The sequence below is a fragment of the Ambystoma mexicanum genome, chromosome 9 (genome assembly GCF_040938575.1).
Source record: "Ambystoma mexicanum isolate Mex_15411 chromosome 9, UKY_AmexF1_1, whole genome shotgun sequence".
Lineage (NCBI taxonomy): Eukaryota > Metazoa > Chordata > Amphibia > Caudata > Ambystomatidae > Ambystoma > Ambystoma mexicanum.
Genome location: NC_090931.1, coordinates 904,752,773 through 904,767,068, shown reverse-complemented (window position 1 = coordinate 904,767,068; position 14,296 = coordinate 904,752,773). Strand labels below are relative to the sequence as shown.

General features: G+C 47.8%; 1 protein-coding gene across 2 annotated transcripts in view; it reads right to left on the bottom strand.

Annotated features, from left to right (window-relative positions):
• C9H21orf58 (chromosome 9 C21orf58 homolog) overlaps positions 1-14,296 on the bottom strand; it is a 352,196-nt gene that overhangs the window by 233,930 nt on the left and 103,970 nt on the right. For both annotated transcript variants that reach the window (XM_069616036.1, XM_069616037.1), the window contains exon 2: positions 9,897-9,957. In XM_069616036.1, coding sequence (XP_069472137.1) covers positions 9,897-9,957 — 61 coding nt within the window. The remainder of the gene's footprint in view (positions 1-9,896; positions 9,958-14,296) is intronic.

Here is a 14,296-nt window from a genome sequence, read left to right as displayed (position 1 = left end):
TACAAATGGGGGTGAATGGGCCTAGCGTGGTGGTCATTATGCCCCTTCGAGTTTGCATGTCCCATGCCTCCATCGTTGTTTTCATTATTTCGCTTATCCCTATGTTTGGGTGTCTGTGCTGTTTCTGTTTCCAGAGTAGTTCCACTAATGGGGTTCTTGCCACTGCTCTGTCCTGTGCTGCCCAAATCGGATGTGGATCATCGCCTAGCCACTCCCGTAGTACCTTTAGCTGTGCCGCTTGATAGTATTTCTGGAAGTGAGGGAGCGCCAGGCCCCCTTCCCTGGTTGGTGTGGACATGACCGCTCTAGCCAGTCTTGGCGTTTTCCCCTTCCACACAAAGGCTGAGATTACCCGGGACAGTGTTTTAAAGAATAATCTGGGTACCCCTACCGGGAGGGCCTGGAAATAATAGAGGAGTTTTGGTAGGATGGTCATCTTTACCGCTTGGATCCTGCCCCACCACGATATCAGCAAAGGGTTCCATCTCTCCATATCCCTACGAATGCTCGTGAGGAGCTGCGGGAAGTTTTTACCATACAGCTGTTCCACCCTGTGTGTAAGTGTAATTCCCAAATATTTGATGCCATCCTCTGCTATCTTGAGATTTAGTGCCTTAGCTTCTCTGACAATCTCCCCCCTGTCTCCCGCCAAAATTAGAATTTCCGATTTATTTCTATTAATTTTTAAGCTTGAGATGGTCACAAATACTTCTAGCTCCCCCACAGCTGGCACCAATGTTCGGCCCGGTTCTTCTAATGCAAGCAGCATATCATCTGCATATGCGGTTACCTTGTGTTGTATGCCTGCCATGTCTATCCCTTTAATATGTGTAGCTTCTCTTAATTTCAGAAGTAGGGGTTCTAGAAAGATAGCGTATAACAACGGGGAGAGCGGGCATCCCTGCTTTGTTCCACGGGCTATGTGTACCGTTTCCGTTACCTCCCCATTAACGGCCACTCTGCAAGTTGGGGCGATATAGTTCGCTCTTATTCTTGCAATGAAGTTCTCCCCAAATCCCATGGAGTGGAGTGTCTTAAAGAGCATGGACCACTCCACCCGATCAAAGGCTTTTTCCGCATCTACTGCGAGTAGAATAGCCAGGGTCTGCTTTATACCAATTTTTTCAACCAAATGAATTATCCTTCTCAGATTGTCGTGAGTTTGTCTTCCTGGGATAAAGCCCCACTGGTCCAGATGTATTAGCTTCGGGAGTAGAGGGGAGAGCCTGGTGGCTAAGATTTTCATGTAGATTTTTGCATCGATGTTTATTAGGGAGATAGGTCTATATGAAGCCGGATATATAGGGTCCTTCCCTGGTTTGTGAAATACTAGGACCTTCGCCTCGTTCATTGTGGGGGTCACTGTGCCACTATCTTTAAATGAGTTTAGGAGCTTGGTCAGGACTGGAATCAGAAGACCCGCATATTTTTTATAAAAGGGGGCCGTGAAGCCATCCGGGCCTTGGGCTTTATTCATTGGGAGGTTATTTATTGCTTTTTTGACTTCCTCTTTTTTAATTGGGTCCTCCAAGGTCTGCCTGTCTGCTTCTGAGATTTGTGGGAAGGTGAGGGATTTCAGATATGTCTCCTGTGCATCTGCCTGTGGGTGGTCAGTGGAATAGAGATCCTGATAGTATTCTCTGAACACTTCCCCTATGTCTTGTGTGCGCGTGTGAAGTTCCCCTGTCGTGGCTGTGATGCATTTGATCGTGGTGTCTTTCTGTTTTGCGCGGAGTTGTCTTGCTAGCAACCTATCTGCTTTGTTTGCTTTTATGTAGTACCTTTGTCTTAGGTAAAGTAGGCTCCTTTCCGCACCTTTTGTGCATAGCATCTCAAGTTGACCTTGGGTATGTCTAAGCGTCTTCTTCAGGTCTCTAGAGGGCTGTGCCACGATTTTCCCTTGTAGTTCTGTTATTGATCTTTCCAGTTCCTTTTCCCACATAGCCCTCTGCTTCTCCTTTGTGATTTTCAGTGCCATTATCTTCCCGCGGATCACCGCTTTAAACGCCTCCCAGACCGTACTCATAGAGACCTCCCCCGTGTCATTCTGAGTGAAATATTCTTCAATCATTTCCCTTATGGATTCCCCCGTAACCGGATCCCGGATAATGTCCTCCGGTAACCTCCATTTCCACAGCCCTTGAGGTTTCCCCGGGAGTTTCACCTCAAGCCACAGGGCTGCATGGTCTGAAAGTGCAATTGCCCCCTTTTCCAGCCCCTGGATCTTGCCCATAAGCCCGACTGAAACCCAAAAATAGTCAATTCTTGACATAGTGTTATGTACATGTGAAAAGAATGTAAACCCTCTTTGCTCCCCCTTCAATTCCCTCCACACATCATTCAGGGCAAGTTGGTCCATCTGTTGTTTGAGGCGTTTCGACGGTGCCCCGTGCCCGTGTGCACAACCCGTGCTCCTGTCCAGTTGTGGGTCCCATGCCATATTCAGGTCGCCCCCCAGAATCACCTCCCCCCTTGCGAAGGATTCAAGTTTTCCCAGAGTGTCTCTCAAAAAACCATCTTGTCCCACATTGGGCGCGTATACTGACGCGAGAGTGAGCCGCTGCCCCTCCAATACCACGTTAGCAAACACAAACCTTCCCTCCTTATCTACCATGGTGTCCTCCAGTTTAGCGTCCCTTCCATCCCTCCCTGCTATAAGGACCCCCAATCTTTTTTCAGTCGTGTTGGCCTGGGCCCAAATTTTATATCCCCTTATACGGATTTTCTGTTTGTCCTTTGTTCTTATGTGGGTTTCCTGTAGGAGCTGGAGGTCCGCCCCTTCCCTTTTGAGAATTTTCTCCAACTTTACCCTTTTCGTGGGGGGGTTCATCCCCCTTATGTTATAAGTTACTATGCAGATCTTCCCCATTCAGTAAGGCATATGTTCATTGTGCTTGGCGTCCCTATCTTTGCCACTATGCTGATTTTGTGTCCCCCTTCTCCTTGTCCCTTTCCCCTGAACTCCCCCCCCAACAATTAACCATAAACCAAACAATATGCCCCCGAGCAGGGCGAGGGTCCCTAGTGTAGCGAGGGCGTTGCGCCCAGTGCTCCCTGCCCTTCATCCTATCGGGGGAAATTTTTGTGGAGGATCCTAAACCCCACATTATCGATTGTTCTTACCGGATTCCAAGCATGGTGGCCCGTCCCGGGCCGCCGACTTTGCCTCTTATGTAGCGGTCCTTATTCTCACCATCCCCCTCGCTGTTGTCTTCCGTGGGTGCCTCGTGAAGGTCCCCGGCATTCCTCTTCTCTGTCTCCGATCACAACATTTTCCTAAGGCCTTCTCTTCCCGTGTTTGGCCTTTTTTGTTTGATCGTTTCCCATCCTTTAGGTCTTCTCCTTTACTCCCCGCTGGACCTTGCTTGTTCCGCTTCCTCCCCCTCGTCCTGGAGCCCCATTATGTTCAAGCCCTCTTCCCAGGAGGTTACTCTTCGCTGTTTCCCTTCCCAAGTGAAGATCAGCCCAAATGGGAAGGTCCACTTGTACCGGATTTCCTTTGCCACCAGTGCCTTGACGAGTGGGGCCATCGCTCTTCTTTTTTGCAGTGTGATCAGGGCCAGGTCCTGGTATAGTAGAATTTCTTGTCCATTCATCCTGATGTGATCCATTTCTCTGGCCTTCCTCAGTATCTGCTCTTTTTGTGGGTATGAGGATAGTGCCACCAAGACGTCTCGTGGTCTTTCCCCCGGTGCTCCAGATCTTTTTGGTCCTACCCTGTGGACCCTGTCCACTCCGATTATATCTGTATCCGGGGCATCCAGAATGTTTCTAAACACCTCCGTCACCGCAGTCTTTAGATCTTTGTCCAGCACTGATTCTGCCATATTTTTGATGCGGATGTTGGATCGCCTGGAGCGGTTCTCCAAGTCCTCGCATTGTATCTCCAGGTTATGGGTAAGTCTCACCAGGTGTTCCTGAGTTTCGCTTGCCTGCTGCGTTTCCTCTTCCACTCCCTGGACCGTTCTCTCCAATATGTCTGTTCTCTCCTCCAATTTCTCCACATCCACCCTGAGGTCCTGAACCGCCTGTTTCATGTCGTTTTTCATCGTCGTGAATTGTTCCTGCTTGCATGTCATCCTTTGAAGGTGGGTGGTGTGGGTTCGTCTGCGACATGGCTTCGCCTTGTTGATTGTCCTGCAACTTTCCTTTAGCTTGTGGCGTAGAGTCTGTTGACCATAATTGTAATATGTTAGCTTCTTGCCTTGCAGACTGTGGGGTCTGTTAGGAGGCAATGTCCTTGGTTTTTGCCCTTGACATGTTCCGTTAGCTTGCCTGGGCAGGCGTGGGCTCCTGAGTTGCCCCTGCGATCTGTAATATGTTCCCTCTGAGGCCCTCACTCTGCTGTGCTGCTGGTGATTCTCGATCTCTCCCGCCGGTGGAATTAGCGTCTGGTGGGGCCTGCTTGGAGAGGCCTTACCCCTATGTGTGTCACTCCCTTCATTCCCGTTGCGACAGCCAAGGGGCTCCGTGCAGGTCTCACAGATTTGGTTGGGTCTCTCTCCTCCCTGTTGTTGTGTCCCCCCAGTCTATAGGCCTTATCCACTTTAGCGCCTTTCTTACTGCCGACGGGTTCGTTCCTCCAGGCCCTTCCGCGGGCCACCGATTCTGCGCCCCTTCTTGTCGGTTGCTGTTCCGTTTGTGTGCTGTGGGGTTCAGAGGGAGACCTCGCACCCCAAGGTCTACCTCCCCGCAGGGACTCTCCCCAACCGGCGCACACCTCTCAGGCCTCTAGGGTGGGCCTCCACTTTCATTCAGCGCTGTGTGTGCGCTGTCCCCGGTGGCTGCGTATGTGTATGCTGCTCCACACTCTTTGGGCGCCGTATCTCTTCTGCCGCCTCGCGTATTGTTAGCAAGCCCGCGCTCCGAGTGTCCGGTGCCGGGTGTCTTCTATGGGGAGATAATGTTCCCCTATGCTCTTCTGCGGGTTACCGGCTCGGCGCCCCTTGCTTTGCGAGGCTATTGATCTCCGGCTGGCACCTAGGAGTTCCCGGGCCTCATCCCCTCAGCCGCTGCGTTCGCCTTTGGGGAAATTCCCCACGTGCATTCCCTTCTCCGGCCTCCTCTGTGCCGAGTGCGCACTTCCCCCGCTGGATGTGGATGCCTCCACATATACCGCTTGTGTGCCCGGTACCTGGTGGCTCCCCCGGGATTGGGGGAGGGGCCGATGTGCCCGCTCCACGGTCCTCTGCAGCCGCCTCGTTCTGTTTCTGTCCCCGGTGGGAAAGAGCCCCGGTGGTCCGCCTGGGGGAGGGTACCCGTCCCTGTCGCAGCGCCTCCTCCTCCTCCTCGCTTGCATGTGCGGTGAGGCCTCGGCTCGTCGTCGATGCTGCTGCCGGCTCGGCCGGCGTGGTTTCCCGATGGGGGATGGGCGGTCGCCGTCGCCGTCGGTTCCCCGGCTTCCCCTGCTCCGTTTCGGACCATTTTTCGAATTGGAGGCTTCAGCGGGTGAGGGGGAGGTAATCCGCTCGGTGGATTTCCACGTTCCGCTGCTTTGAGGTGCTTATTTTGGCGGCCCGGGGAGAGCGCGGTTTAGACGCGGCTCAGCACCCCGGCGGCCATCTTGGAATCTCCAGTATCTCCTCATTTAAAGAGCACAGTCAGGGTGAGGAAGCTAAGAAGTTGGTTACCAAACTACCCTTTGCTAATATCCTCGGTGTCCAGCCAAAGGATCGAAAACAAAAGGATCGAATTCAATAGTTGAGAGTCAAAAGGACCGAGAAAAAAAAAGGTCAAATACTTTTTTTAAAATGTATTATTTTTTTGGTTTCCGTTTAGGAAAAAAAAGTGTTTTTTATACCAATAATGGGGGTTTGGGGGTATCCCACCCCCAAAAAACAAAAAAAAATGTTTACAAAAAAGTGGCCTTTTTTTCGGTCCTTTTGACTCTAAACTTTTGCATTTTGATCCTTTGTATTCGATCCTTTCACCTATAACCAATATCCTCTGGGCCCAACCCCAGGAGATAACACAGTAGGAAGAAAATCCAACCTCAATAGCCTCTATGCTGGCCCCAACACCTTTTTATTTACTGGAAATAAATCTCAGTATAGAGTACCTGCCCCCCTTCACGCAAAGTAAATCTGGTCCCAGCTAGATAGTGGGAGTACAGGGTGCGCCATAAAGTCAGAACTACTTCCCCAAGGGTGGAGACAGATGAGGAAAGAGAGTCAGGTACGTACATGGTCATGTAGTGAGATATCCCCAGACCTGAATCCCCATCAATATCCTGGGGAAGAAACTATGGGTCAAAGTAACAGAAACCTCTTGGCATTGGAAATACTGTGACCAGAGGAAGCGAATCATTCCCCCTGGCGTTGACTAGAGATCTTTTTGTTGGAACTTTGAACTTTTACTTTGATTGAACCTGGAACTTTATATCAGCCTTTTTTAGGAGAACTGAATCCTGGAGAAGGCAGCTACTCTCGCCAGCGAGGTTCCCACATACAATTGGATACTGTCATTCCTCTGGAACAGGACGTCCCTTTACCCTTTATTATTAGTTGCAAGTGTGAGGGGTGGAAATAGGCGTTTTGACACAGGATGGTGGACTATTTTGATTTCGACTGGGCATCTAGTCCTTAGTCTTTTTGTTTAGGTAGGGCAACCCCTCTTAGTCATAGGGACAGGTAGGGGTTTTCCTTATTTTCTTTATAATAAAAGTCTTTATCAACCAAAATGCCACCCCTGTGTCTCCGTCCTACTTCTGCACACTTACAGCTGCCATTGGTGTATGGGCAACAGCAGCGCCAACATTACCATCCAGGGTCACAGTGACTGTCATTCAAATACGTACATTGCTTCCTCTCACTCACTGACTGTGGAGGTCCATGTGTGGGGGTGAGGGGCTATGGGATAAGCACATTTTCAGCATTGTTTAAATCTAACTGATTTACTCATCCCATTACATCGAAGCTGAACAGGCATGGCAGCACTCTGTTCCTCCCAGGAAGGCCGGATTCTGAAGGATTTTGACTTTTTATATTTCACATTTTTTTACATATTACATGGGCCAGATGACAACAGCCCTGTAAGCCTAGTTTTCCATTGACCTTAATCCCTGTTGCGATTCACCTCTGCTTGCTTTAAGCTTTCAGTGCGAGTGCCCTCTTGTGCATGAGTGCTGCATGTATTTATTAAAATGTATTTAGTATTAATACAAATCACAGGGAAAGCAATGCATTTCTGGCACTAAAACGCATACAGAATTTACCATTGATAACAGAGCAGAAAAAATTGTTCCTTTGCAATGGGGTAAGATAATGTGACCTGAAGACCAGATGTTGCAGGTGATGGTAGACACATAAACTATGATGAGAACAGGACAGAATGACATTGGAACAAGATTGTGGGGAAAGTGCTGAGTTAAGGATGCAGGGGTGACAGAAAAGTGCTGTAGAGTTGTTCATGAAGGGTAGGGAGAACAAAACAGGGTGATGCAGTGTAGCGTAAAGTGCTAGGAAACAGGTTTGTCAGCAAGAAGGAGAGCTTTGAGGTTGTATTTGAACAGTGGTAAAGTTGGAATAGTATGGAGAGGGAGAGGAAGAACATTTCAGAGTAGGGGAGCAAGGGGAGAGAGAGAGAGCGGAAATGAAAGGGAGCACAGAGGGCTCGAGTGGTGGCAAGGAGGTGAGATGAGGATGATCTTAAAGAGCGAGGAGGAGAGTAGGCAGTTAGATGAGCAGATAGATAGGGTGGGGTGAGTTGATGGATATTTTTGAAGATGATGAGAAGAAGTTTATACTTAGCCCTTTGATTCATAGATAGCCAGCAAATCTGCCGACGGGCATAGGAGGTAGAGGTAAAGCGAGAAAGCTTGAAAAGTGTGTGGACCGCAAGTTGGTGACTTTGTCCAGAGGTGAAAAAGCATTGCTCAGAGGGCCATAAAGGAGACCGGCACAGTAGTGAGCTCTAGAAAGGTTTAGTATGGCTGCAGTGGCAGATTTGGAAATGAAGAGCCAGAAGTTGTGTGATGGAACGAACATGTCATCAAGGTTATGAGCGGAAGCAGAGTAAGGAAGGTAGTCAGGAGAGAAGAAAAGAAGAGGAGGAGAGGAAGAGATAGCCTGTTTGGCTGGGAAGTAAAGAACTTCAGTCTTGGTGTAGGTGAGCATGAGTGAGCAAGTGAGACGTCATCCAATATTTGATGGTGGAGAGACCGTTTGAAATTTTCGACAACAGTTTGTCAGATGAGGAGTGAAAGGAGAAGAAGAGGAGATCAGGGTGCCAAGAGCTGAAGAAGAGAGTTGGAAGAGAAGTGGACCAAGGACAGATCCATGGGGAACTCCAACAGTAAGGGGGTCAGTGGGGAGGTCCCCCTTGCCCCAGTCACCTAAAAGTGTCTGGGGGCAAGCTCTGAAGCAAACCAAGCGAGGGCCTTATCTCTGATGCCAAGGAGAGATAATGTAGAGAGAAGGTCAAAATGGTCAACGGTGTCAAAGGCAGCAGAGAGGTCGAGAAGAACAAGAATAGATGAAAGATTTGCATGCCGAAAGGAAGAGATGAAGTTGCTGACATTGAGGAGAGCTGTCTCGGTAGAATGCAGAGGTTAGAAGCCAGATTGAAGAGGGTCCCGTAGGTTGTGAGTATAAAGAAACTCAGTGAGCCGATTGAATACTACTCGCTCTAGGATTTTGAAATAGTGTAGTAGAAGAGAGACAGTGCGAAGCTTGGGAGGACAGTTAGGATCTAGACCAGGTTTCTTAAGGAGAGGGATGACAGTAGCTGTCTTATAGCATGAGGGAAAAGTGGCATTGTCAGGAGAGGAGTTGAAGAGGGAAGTAAGGTGTGGAACAACACTGGGAGCTATGTGCTTCACAATGTGCAGGGCAGTGGGCCGTTGGGGGCACAGGAAGGGTTAGCTTTGAGGAATAGGGTAATGATCTCATCAGGATTGGCGGGGCAAAGGAAAACATAGTAGCAGGAGAGAAGAGTATGAATGGTGGAGAAAAGTAAGCAGGATGGGGATAGAAGATAATTAGCAAGGGTATTGGATTAAAATGTTGACAGTCCACCACAACGCTGAGTGCATGCATGCGTTAGCACACATGTGTGCAGAATATGCCCAATCAGGGAACCAGGTTTGTGGGAAGTTTCACACATTCTAGGAAATCTCACATAATGTGAATAATATTTCATGCTTATCAAACATTCCATTTACAGGGTTCTATTGAGTAGGTATCTAATGTAAGAAAAATAAAACGCCGTAAGAGTTTAATTTAAACACATAGCCGGTAGCCTAAAGCCTCGGTTTTAATTACTTTGCTCTCTACGCTGGTAACAGAACTTAGATCTACTCGTTCTAAAGCTGACAACGTACCCACTAGACCTATTTTCCTCTCCATCATTGGCAATCATCTCCTCCCTCTCTTCCAGGTTCCCACTTCTTCCTTCTTATTTACTTTCCAACTCTGACTCTGCACCTTTGGTTTTGTGGGTGGTCTCAAGGGATGTTGGAACTAGGTCTATGGGAGTATGGGTGGAAGGCGATGCTTGCTCTGGGGATACAGAGGCGAATGGAGTTTTAAGTATTCAATAGGATGGTGATGTGCCTATTGGTGTGGTTACAGTGCCACTATTGTGAGGGTTTTGTGATGGATCGAGGGTGCAGCTTGAAATGCAAATGTTTGGGTCCTAATTAAACATGATTCTTGGTAGAAATCCCCACTTAAAGTGGTTGTGCTCATTTGCTAAGTTACCCTTCTACTTTTTTTCAAAGTGACAATTATTTCACAGTTATCAATGGTTTGCGGGAAATGTTTTGTTTGGTGGAATATTGTGTAACCCTATTTAGTGCAAATACGCAGGTACGTGGTGCCTAACATGGCGCAAGTCTACAGTGCAGGACACCACAACTTAGAGGAAGAAAGAATGACAGCTGTCAGATAGCCTCTTACTTGCTGTTGTCATCGGTGTTTCATTTCTTTCCTCTGCATTCTCTCGCTCGTTCTCCAGTTTCTGTAATAAAGTGAATTAACTTTAATGCAAATTTCCTTTACATGTGATCAAGGGCTGGTTGAAGTGGACTGGGGGGATGCTGTGTGAGGTTGGCACTCCCCTTGCTGCCTACAACGTATATGTTTGTACCTGTTTGTACTATCCCTTTTCATGATTCTTGTTCTAGTTATAATTTGTATTGATTCGAACATTCACACAAATTGGATTGTTTCTAAATGCATGTGAAGAGAAGAGGAACAGCATAGAAAGACACATTACAACAGACAGAAGTATGTTGTCCCTGCACAACATGCAGTTTGAGAGGAATAACAGCAGTTTTTAGACACCTTAGTGCTCAGGGCAAAAACCTAAAATGCAGCCCCCATTCCACAAACTCTGCCCTGCAACCCCACCCCAACATTATAAAATCAATGAACATGAAACAACATAAAACTATGAAGGAGACACGGCAAAGCAGAGAATATTTTAAAAAACGATTTATTTGCATTACCTTGTGTACATGTTTATTATATAAAGAACACTTACAGATTCGGTTCCACAATAGCGTTTATTGCTGCTACAGAATCTATTGTTTTATCATGTTGGTCTGAGCTGGATGTATATATGGGGTCTATAGCATACTCTTAAGAACCAGCCTCTTTGGTCGCATCCCATCTGCTTGAATCCGTTAAATGCCACCTCATTTTTACTGCAAATATTTAGATGGTGGGTTGGGGTTAGGCATATATCAAGGGAGGGATGAGATGGTAGGTGAGGCAATTTGTGGGGGAGACCCAGATTTTGCGCAGAAAAATGCAGGAAAGAAGTGTGGTGAAACGGCATTCGAGCTTTTGGGATGCAATCAAACATCATAGATTCATTGTTGAGACGAGTTTCAGTTAATTAAAAGCGATACACAAACGTATTTACTATTCTAATAGGGGCCAGCATAGAGACTATTGAGGTAGAACAATTTGAAGTAAGTGTTGTCATGACTGACTGAAAAAGGGGCTTAAAACCTGATAAAGGTACACAGTGCATTTATAGTTCACATAAAACAAACTTCAGGTCAGGAAACATCGGCAATGGGGTTTCCCCTGGCCAACGTAGGACCATACTCAACAGTCCTTCAAACTGGGCTTCATCTCACTGGCAGTGAACAGTTACAATTTCCGGGTTTCATAGTGTCCGACATTTCTTTCTTGGCACCTTATAGGGTCTTTATTGTCTCATTTTGTTCTGGTCCAGAAAACATATTGGTCCCCCTGGACTGTTGTAATAGCTGGTGTCACCACCCATGGTGCCGTGGGTCCTGTTTATGGCGGCTAGTCACAGATTCATTGGAAATGTTTGGGCCTTGAGGTTGTCAGGCTTAACCCCAAGCCTTTTAGTCAGGCCTGGCCCTCGTTTGGCCTCTTTTCACCAACTTAAGAGGTTTCACAGCCCCAGGTCCAAGCCTGTTCTCTCTCTCTCTCTCTCTCTCTCTCTCTCTCTCTCTTTCTCTCTCTCTCTCTCTCTTTCTCTCTTTCTCTTCATTTCTCTTGTCTCTTCTCTTAGTCTCTCAATCTCTCTTCCTCTTTATATGCTTTACTTGGTCGGTTTAGGATGATTTTACCTAACCCCAAAAGTTCGACTCCCAAAAGTTTGACCCCCAATTTCCCGCATATATATATGTGGGGGGGTATATAAAAAATGTACAGGGGTAAGGTGGGGGGGCGCTGTGGAAGGTCTCCCCCCACATACATATTTGCTGGAAATATTTTTTTTTTTAAAAAGTCGAACTTTTGGTAAGTCGAACCTTTGGGTTTGGTCAAATCACTTAGAATCACTTGGTCATCCCTTTGTCTCCTCCACTTTCCTTAGTCTATTTTCCACCTCCTTCTCTTCATTTTAAATTTCCTCCTTCTCCACTTTTGATGCTCCCTTCTTTACCTTGGATTTTCTCTCTCTCTCAATTGCACTCTAATTTCTCTCTGCTTCAACTCCGCCTAGGTTTTTTCTCCCTCATCTCTGCTTAGCTTCCTCTCTTTCTTTCCTCCATGCCGCATCCCAATTCTCCAGCCTCCACCTGGCTGCCAAACCTCTGACTCCCACAACCTAATCAGTCCAGCTCTACTTTTATCCCTGATCGGAGCGGGCTTGAAGCAGTTAATCTCTCAATTGCGTTCAGGTGTGAGTTCCCTGTGCAGGTCTTTGAGGAATGGGTGCTACTCTTCTGGACAGCAGATTCAGCAGGTGGTGGTAATCTGTTTGTGAATCATGGTGTGGCTGTGTGAGCTGACGTGATAAAGCATTACTGTTGGCGGGGAGGACCTGCCAACTACACACTCTTTCACCCAACTTCTCCTATATTTTCGAGGGGTGCCTACTTTTCTGTTCAGCCACATATTATCAGTGTCAATAGTGTTGGTGATACAAAGAAGGCTGGAGAAAGTGTCAGGAACCGCGGGTGGAGGATTTGGAATCATTGGAGGCACTAGCTTAATGCACGGTTCCGCACCAGTCCTCACCCAACATGGCAGAGTCTCCTATAATATCCGACTCCGCCCCCTGGTTCGGTGCGTTGTATCTGTGTACTTTCACTCCGATGCTCTGTTTACTCCCGTAGTATTCGCTCCTCTCCTTCGACTCCTCGTAGTCGTTTTGTTCTGTGGTTTTTCTATTTGGCTTCTTAGTGCCTGTATTTTCCTCATCTGTCCGCTCCTACTTTCGATTGTTTACTTTCTTCGATTCGGCTCCCAGAGTCGATTTGCTTACCTCTCGCTCCGGCTTCTTTCGCCGTTCCTTGCGCCGCCTCCTGCGGCCGTTGACTGCTTGCGGCTGTACCTGTCTCCTCCTACTTATTCTTACTTACTGAACTGTGGCGTCTGGCCATTCCTCTGCACCGCATCTCTTCTGATCTTGCCTTCCGCAAGTTTTCTGCCTATACTGATCTTCCTCCTTTCATTTTTTCATTGACCTGTTAGCTCACTGTTTATTATCCTTCTTTCTGTTGGCACTTACCAGCATTTAGGATACTTTCTCTCTCCTGTGGTAGCTCATATTATAGTGCCCGGTTCTTCTGTCATTCCTTTTAGTTCTTCTTGGTTTGTAGTTGATACTGCCTCTTCCACTTTATCTGTGCCTCCGAGTTAGCCACCATTAACCATCCATAGTGTTCCTTTGGCAACTCAGATGATTGGAGTGTTTCATTCACTACTCATTAAGATCCGGAAGATCCTCATACCACCATCTCCCATAAACAAGATCTCCAGGGGTTTTTCTGCCTTCCGGCTTTTTCCCTGGGAGTTGAGGCTGGCCCTCTGGGAGCCCCTGAGGGCAGGTTTATATCTCTGTCAAGGTGGCCTCCGGAGGGGCCAGACCTTATTTACACGAGCGGAAGGTCCGGACGCACAAGGACAAGGCTTCCAACAAGGAAAAGAACCGCCTAAGAGCTAAGGAGGCTCTCAAGGTTCTAACATCCGAAGAATCAGGTGAGGAGAAGGGGGAGGTAGAGCCGAAGCCTGACAGCATACAACGCCCAACTTTACCCATGGCGTCCTTGGAGCAGTATCAAGAACTTGTAGCTGCAATGCAGAATCTTACAGTAGAGGTACAAGCCTTGAGAACGGAAAATATTGCTCTTTGACAACAAGTGGTGTTACACCGAGATGATCACGGCAACCTACCAACTGTGCCACTCTCATGTGGCAAATAAGATGGTCATCCAGGAGGACTCAAGGATTTTCTAGATGCCTGCAAGGTGTACTTTACTTTCCGGACCCATGCTTATGAGACGGGCCGGTCCAGAGTCGGTTTCATCATTGCGAATCTCACAGGAAATGCCCTATCCTGGGCTACACCGTTAGTCACCAATGATGACCCTTCTTTGAATAACTATGACCAATTTGTAACGGCCTTTAAAGACAGGTTCGACAGACCCGAAGTGCTGTATTCTTCATTAGAAGCCATATTGGATGTTCGCCAGGGAAACACTGACGTCCAAACATATATTTCCCGCTTCCAGAGATTAGCCGCCAAGGCTGATTGGCCCGACTCTGCCCAGCAGACTATATTCAGATGAGGTCTCCAAGACGAGATCAGGGATGCACTTGCACGGGTAGCCCGGCCCACATCCTTTCAGGATTTGATGACTTTATCCCTCCAGATAGAGTACAGGGGCTGGAACGTCGACAAGAAAGAAGACGACTTTGCGGAACCCCGCAGGCTGTCGGTTTACCCTCCCAGACTCCTGCTCCGAGGTCAACTCCCCCTACGGATGAGCCTATGCAGATAGGAGCTACTCGTGGACCCCTTACTCCTGAAGAAAGAAAACACAGTCGAGAAGCCGGTCTGTGCTTGTACTGTGGTTCCTCGAAAC